Source organism: Echinops telfairi, unplaced genomic scaffold (assembly GCF_000313985.2).
Source record: "Echinops telfairi isolate 266 unplaced genomic scaffold, ASM31398v2 ScPeMD7_2010;HRSCAF=2546, whole genome shotgun sequence".
NCBI lineage: Eukaryota > Metazoa > Chordata > Mammalia > Afrosoricida > Tenrecidae > Echinops > Echinops telfairi.
This window is the reverse complement of record NW_022105908.1, coordinates 22,055,024-22,056,515: the sequence shown is the minus strand read 5'-3', so window position 1 is coordinate 22,056,515 and position 1,492 is coordinate 22,055,024. Positions and strand designations below refer to the sequence as shown.

At 35.3% G+C, this 1,492-nt stretch overlaps 1 protein-coding gene across 1 annotated transcript in view; it reads left to right on the top strand.

Annotated features, from left to right (window-relative positions):
• The window catches only part of NUP88 (nucleoporin 88), a 23,424-nt gene that overhangs the window by 12,149 nt on the left and 9,783 nt on the right, over positions 1-1,492 (top strand). The window contains exons 7-8 of the mRNA XM_004716143.3: positions 396-543; positions 1,006-1,104. Of these exons, the coding sequence (XP_004716200.2) occupies positions 396-543; positions 1,006-1,104 (247 nt within the window). The remainder of the gene's footprint in view (positions 1-395; positions 544-1,005; positions 1,105-1,492) is intronic.

Genomic DNA, 1,492 nt, shown 5'->3' with positions numbered 1-1,492 from the left:
AAACGATGTACAAATGCGCTTTACACAATTGATGTGTGTATGGATTGGGATAACAGTTGTATGAGCCCCTCATAAAATGTTAAAAAAAAAAATGCCATTGACACACACAAAAATCTAAATAAAAAGATGTCAGAAGGTTACCCAACTCTCTTGGCTCACCAGCCCACTTTTGTATAGCTGAACTCTATCTTAGTCTTAAAGGGGGGGACAGACACAAAGAACCTTTGAGGTGCTAAATTGGCTTTCTTTTTAAAGTAACCATTGTTAGAAAAAGGGGTGGAATTAAGAAAAATAGAAATATACACTTTGATGTAGCTCTTTGCCTGTTTCCAGTTGTGTACATTTCCAAATGAACATGGAAGACTACAATTATAATACTTTTTCTTTTTAACTAGTCAGACAAGTCCTGGGATTCCAGAGCTGACCCCACCCCTTCTCTTTACGTGTTTGAATGTGTTGAGTTGGAGCTTGCTCTGAAATTGGCTTCTGGAGAGGACGAGCCCTTTGAGTCTGACTTTTCTTGTCCAATCAAACTTCACAAAGGTAAAATACTTGTTTAAATTGAGGTCTTTGCCCTTTTTTTGTAATCCCATTAGATGAGGAGTGTATAAAGTTCATGGTTAAAGATTGAATTAAAGATAATGAGTTTGTTTTCATGAATTTTTTGAAGCCACCTTATATTTCTACTAAAACTATCATGCTTTCTATACAATGTGATTCATGCACAAAGGGACTTCAAAATGTATGTGGAAAAATGAAATGAAAAGATAATGGATTTTCCACCAATTTTTGGAAACCTTCCTCTTGTATATTACACTGTTTTAAATACTTAGAATTGTAATAAGAATTCAAACTTTAACCTGGAAAGTTCCATGAAAGCAGTATCCTAGATGTTGAAGAAATTGTAGCCCTTCCATCATGAGATGTTTTTGTGAGCTCCGTAGATGAATTTGTTTTCAGTTTTCTAATGACTTCATTGATATCATGAAATGATTCAATTTGCAGATTCCAGATGTCCTTCAAGATACCACTGTGCTCATGAAGCTGGTGTACATAGTGTGGGCCTAACCTGGATTCATAAACTGCACAGATTTCTTGGAGCAGGTGACTATGCCAATTTTTTGAGGCTAAGTAGGTTTCATAGGTTATACTAAAAATTAATTTGGAATAGAAAAAAATCAATGAAACCAAAAGTCGGTTCTTTGAAAAGATCAACAAAATCAACACCCCTTAACTGAACTGACCCAAGCAGGGAAAGACAAGGCTAAATTACTATAATCATAAATAAGAGAGGAAATCTGACTACTGGCCTGACAGGCATATAAAAAAAATTTAAGAGAATAATCTGAAAACTGTCTTCCAGACTAGGATAAAATGCCAAGAATTCCTAGAGAAAACAAACCATTCGTAGAAAGACCACATCTGGGAAATCTGAATAGACCTATCAGAAATCTGGGAAATCGGAGTAGACCTATCAGAAATCTGGGAAATC